The sequence below is a fragment of the Mus pahari genome, chromosome 11, assembly GCF_900095145.1.
Source record: "Mus pahari chromosome 11, PAHARI_EIJ_v1.1, whole genome shotgun sequence".
NCBI classification, from domain to species: Eukaryota; Metazoa; Chordata; class Mammalia; order Rodentia; family Muridae; genus Mus; species Mus pahari.
The window spans coordinates 22,030,859-22,036,084 of NC_034600.1; the positions used below are offsets into that span (position 1 = coordinate 22,030,859).

Below are 5,226 nucleotides of genomic sequence, written 5' to 3' on the forward strand. Positions count from 1 at the left end.
GGAAGAAGAGGAAGGGGAAGAGGAGGAGGGGGAACTGCAGGAGGGGGAAGAGGAGGAAGGGCCTCTGAAGAAGAAGAAGGAAAAGAGAAGAAAGGAAGGAGGAAGAGGAGGAGGGGGAAGAGGAGGGGAAAGAGGAGGAGGGAGAGGAGGAAGAAAAGGAGGAGGGAGTAAAGGAGGAGGAAGAGGGGGAAGGGGGGAAGGGGGAGATGGGAAGAGGAGGAGGGGGAAGAGGAGGAAGGAAGAAGAGGGAGAGAAAGAGGAGGAGGGAGAGGAGGGAAGTGGAGGAGGAAGAAGAGGGGGAAAGAGGGAAAGGTGGAAGAGGGGGATAGGTGGAAAAAGAGGAGGAGGGGAGGGGAGGAGGGAGACGAGGATTTACAAGGTTATTTTCTAGTTGGGGAACAGTGCTATTACAAATCAAAGGTTCGTCATGTTTTTAAATCAAGTGTGCACATCTGCTTGGTTACCTAGTGGATCCTGTTTCCTCATGAAGGCTCTTGGAAGGGCTGAGCATGTAGCTTAGGGCTAGAGTGCTTATTTAGCAAGCACAAGGCCTCAGGTTCATTACCAACAGCCAAGAGAATGTTTCTCTGGAGGATGGTAGTGTGCATGTTCTAGTGTATGCTCTGTGAAGCATCCTATGGTATGGGGGCAGTTGTCCTGAGGGACAAAGCTGTTCGTGGTCAAACCCAGATACACTGAATTACTCAGTTATAAAAAGCCAGTTTTCCCTTAAAAACTTATCTTTTGGGGTGTTTGAATAAATAGTTATGCTTCGAGTTTCTGAGAGAAAGGCAGGATGTGTAGTCACACTCAAACGAGCCTGAATACAGAAGCTTTTATCGAAGACTCCTAAGTATTTCTACATAGCCAAAGTGTACCACAGAACGGAGCTCAGGGGAGGAGAGAGCGCCTTTGTTAGCATCCCCTGCTGAACACACACGTGCTTATCTCATTAAAAAGTTCATCCTGTAGGAAGGGAAGGCCTGTTCTGTGTGCGCATGCGCATGTGTGTGCAATCGTGTGAGGCCTGAAAACCACCTCAGCTGCTGTTCATCAGCAGCTGCCCACCTCTTTTAATTTTTAGTTCTTTATTCTTTAAGATTTTTTTAAAGACGGAGCTCTCATTGTCCTATACGGCCAGTGAGACCCACAGGTCTACCTGTCCTCACTTTCCAGTACTGGGGTTATAAGCAGCCACTATACCCAGCTATCTTTAACATAGGTTTTTAACATGGGAACATACTCAGGTCCTTCTGCCTACATTGAGTGCACTGTGGGGGGAAAATTATGCCCTCAGATGTCTGGGTCACCAACTGCTGAAAAATTATAGATCTTTTTATGGAAAGAAAAATATTGAAAAGGATCTTCCTGTGTAACATCGGTTTGTCTGGAATTCGTTGTTTACCAGGCTGGCCTCGAGCTGACAGGTATCTGCCTCGTGCTGGGATTAGAGGGACATGCTACCGAACACATGATGAACATTTTTGGCTTCTGAGTTTGTTGATGACTGGCTACCAAGATAAACCACTATCTGTAGATGCAGCTTTCTATCGTAAACGGTGAAAAACGGGGACCTTGATTGACTGTCTACGGGGGATTAGGACAGCAAAGATCTCTCCGTGGCGGTCCAAAGAAGCTACAATGAATCACCTTAAAACCGAGCCTGAAGCCTACTGGGCTCTTCCGAATTATTCTTTCTCCTGGGGAAAGGACCGGGTTCCCAGGTTCACGTCCTCTTAAACCCCTCACTGGAGAGGGTGAGGGGTACGGGTGTTTAGGTCGTAGTTAAAAAAGAATTCAATAGTGATGGTGATGGTGATGGTGATGATGGAGGTGGTGGGGGGGATGATGGGGATGGTGGTGATGATGGGGATGATGGGGATGATGGGGATGATGATAATAAAAAAAACTTTCCTACAAGATCCCCTTACCTGCTGAATTCTCAGAGCGCTGGGATCCGTTTGGACTTCGTGTGTAGTAGGCATTCCGACAGGATCTCATCAGTGACCTCTCAGTGTACTTAGATATGGAATCTACTGTGTCACAGGATGGGCATAGGCCTGGCCCTTGACACTCACAAGGGAGTGAGTAAATTAAACAGAGAATAATATATCTGGCGTGCTAAAACTACAGTGCTACCTACCTTATGTCAATATCCTTGGGATCTTCATCATCACCAAACTTTAAAGACAACCTAAGGAAATGGAAACAATATTGTTCATCAAAACAGGAGTGGCTCAGACGGCAAGGTGGCCCAGCTGGTGGGAACGCCTGCCTCCAAGCCCGACGACCGGAAATCTGGTGGAAGAAGAGAACTGATTCCTGAAAGTTCTCCTCTTACCTCCGCACAGGCACAGACACTCAAAAAGAAATACTTCAGAACAGGTCATGAAACTCAATGTGACACCTAAAACCAAAATTTACATCAGAAACCTAGAATATTTATATAGCCTTGGATAGGTACTGCTTGAGCCATAAAACGTGGTGATAAACTGGATTTTTATTACAATAAATAAGTTTTACTTCTCAAATGGACCCATTAAGGAAATAAAAAATAAAAAAACAAGTAAAATATACAAAAATGAAGAAAAGAGAAAAAGAAAGAAATCAAAACAGGGCTCTGGCTGGTGGTGCATGAGTGTGACTCCTGCACTGAGAGCCAAGGGAGAGAGTCACAAACCAAGGCTCGCACAGACCTGTCACCCCAGCACCAGGGGTCTCATGCCTCTGGTCTTCGAGGGCATTTACTCTCATGTACACGAATACACATACAGAGAGAGAGAGAGAGAGAGAGAGAGAGAGAGAGAGAGAGAGAGAGAGAAGAGACGAGACAGAGAGTCAAAAATAATAAAATTTAAAATATGCTCAGCATCATTAGGCATTAGTTTGTCATAAAATAAAAACAAATTTACACACCATAGAACAACAAACAGAATGATTAAAGTGTCTTACAAAGGCAGCTCACAACTTTAGGACCTGTGTGCACTTTTCTGAAGGTAAATACTAGCTTTCCTGAGTCACAAACAGATTAACCATTCACTCGGGAGCAAGAGCATCGTATCTCTTGGCACAGTCCACCCCCTGGGTAGCATGATGACAGCCACATCTCATTCCACCCTTACTGGGATCTGGGGTTTGTAGTGGAAGTCAGGAGTCCAGAGTTCATGTGGAGAGTTGGTGGCTTTTTCCTCTCCTCCTGAATATGACAGAAAAGCATCTGGTCCCTTAGTGTTGACACATTCTCCTTGGGAAGAGAGAGGAGGCCCTGGGCGGCTATCCAGGAGGTAAGTGGAAGAATTTTAATCAGCCTCTGGACAGAAGCAGCTGGCTTACCGTGAAGGACATGAATGGCTGTGCATCTAGATTGTGTCTCATAAATGTCTCCAGCAGGAAGATGTGTCCCTTTGGCTCTCCAGCTCTTTGTGGTGCAGACACATTGCCCTAAGGACATAACTGTCTTACTAACTCCCAAGCTTATCCTTTAGCCCAAGGCCTGTGAATTTTTTTCAGAAAGTATTAACTGCAGAGAAACTTTTAGAGAAGGACTTTCTTCTCAGTTTCACACTGATGAGGACACGAAGCAAGTGGGTAATCCTGGAAAGGCAGAATGGGTTGGTGGTATTCGCCCACTCAGAAAGTAGAGGCGAAAGAATCAGGTGTTCAAGGCCAGCCTCAACTACAGAGCAAATCTGAAGCCAACTTTAAATATAAGAAACCCTGACTCAAAATCAGGGGCTTTCTTCTTTAAAGTTTGGAGCCAGGCACGATGTTGCACTCCTGTAATACCATCACTAAGGAAACTGAGGCAGCAGTATTGCCATGAGCTAAGACCATACTACACCATGTAGTACATTCTAAGCTAGCCTTGCTACAATGTGTGACCCAAACGTTTTTTTAATTAAAATTTAACAGTTTTATAGACTGTTAATTATGCCTATATGATATGGTTTGGCCTTTCTACTCCTACATGGGAAAATAATTACAAAAACACATTCTGTCACAACGACTTGTGCAAGAATGTTCATAACTATCTTTAAAGTTACATAAATGAGAGTAGCAAAGTTCTATCATCAATGGGTCAACAGATAATTAAGTTGTCATATAGCCATACATTGGAATATTACTTGGCAATGAAAAAGAGCATGGCACTGATCATAGAAGATTGCCTAAGTCATTATGTTAAGTGAAAGAAGCCACACTAAAACTAAGAGAGCATATTATATGACCATACTTAAATAACCAATGGTTCCCTCAGGAGGAAGAGTGACCCAGATGATAGATTACGTTGGGTAACAAGCATATTTGAAGCATGATGAAAATGTTTATGGTCTTGGTTGTGGTGATGATATTACATGTGTACATCTATATATGGCAAGTGATTGCATGATATACTTGAATATATGCAAGTTATTATTCTTCACTATATGTCCGTAAGGTTAGAAATATAAGAATGATGAGCAAGTGGTTATAACGGGAAAATATGAAAAAAATTGCATGTACAAAGAAGGCTGCTGCTACATCAATAAAATATCTAAGAAGTAAAATAAAAGTCAGAACACCTCAGTGTGCCTTCAGAAACCAAAGAGCAAAACCAAATAGCATGGGGGATGGAAGTCAGTGCCCTGTGACATCAGTAACTTGACCTGCTTCCAAGGAACAGAAACATTAGTGGCCACACTGAACCTTATCATAAACTGTTTATGGAGACGGCGTGTGATGACCACAGGCAAATCATATAACTGAGACTGATAACAGAAATGTTTGTGTCTCCTAACAGGATAAACTCAGACGCCGTTGGTGTGCCTGTTTGCAAACACTTTCGAAGCTTCTTTACGAAGTAAAGTTTCAAGAGATCCCTTCCCTGGTGGTATTTTGACTGTCTATCAAAGTACTAAAAAAAAAAGAAAAAAAAGAAAAAAAGAAAAAAGCCCTTTCAAGAAACGAACTATACCGGGTGTGGCCAAAAAAAAATCTCTGTAGTTCTTCCAATGGACCACACGGGCTTGTTCTGCACCCATGAGCTAACCCTCAGAATAAAGCCACTCCAAGTCACCCATCACCTGGTGAGGCAAGTGCCCAGACGCAACCCACCAGGGGCTTCGGCCCAGTGGGCTCGGTTCCCACTGAAACTTAGAACCACACTGCGCTTTGGAGCAAAGAGCCGACGGCCTGATCTCAGCGTAGCTAATTCACCGTTTGGTCAGTTAGGACGCTGCAGGTACCGGA

The 5,226-nt window shown here is 44.0% G+C and overlaps 1 protein-coding gene across 1 annotated transcript in view; it reads right to left on the minus strand.

Moving 5' to 3' along the window:
• The window catches only part of Atp6ap1l (ATPase H+ transporting accessory protein 1 like), a 23,435-nt gene that overhangs the window by 5,859 nt on the left and 12,350 nt on the right, over positions 1–5,226 (minus strand). Inside the window, exon 5 of the mRNA XM_021208804.2 lies at positions 2,144–2,194. Coding sequence (XP_021064463.1) covers positions 2,144–2,194 — 51 coding nt within the window. The remainder of the gene's footprint in view (positions 1–2,143; positions 2,195–5,226) is intronic.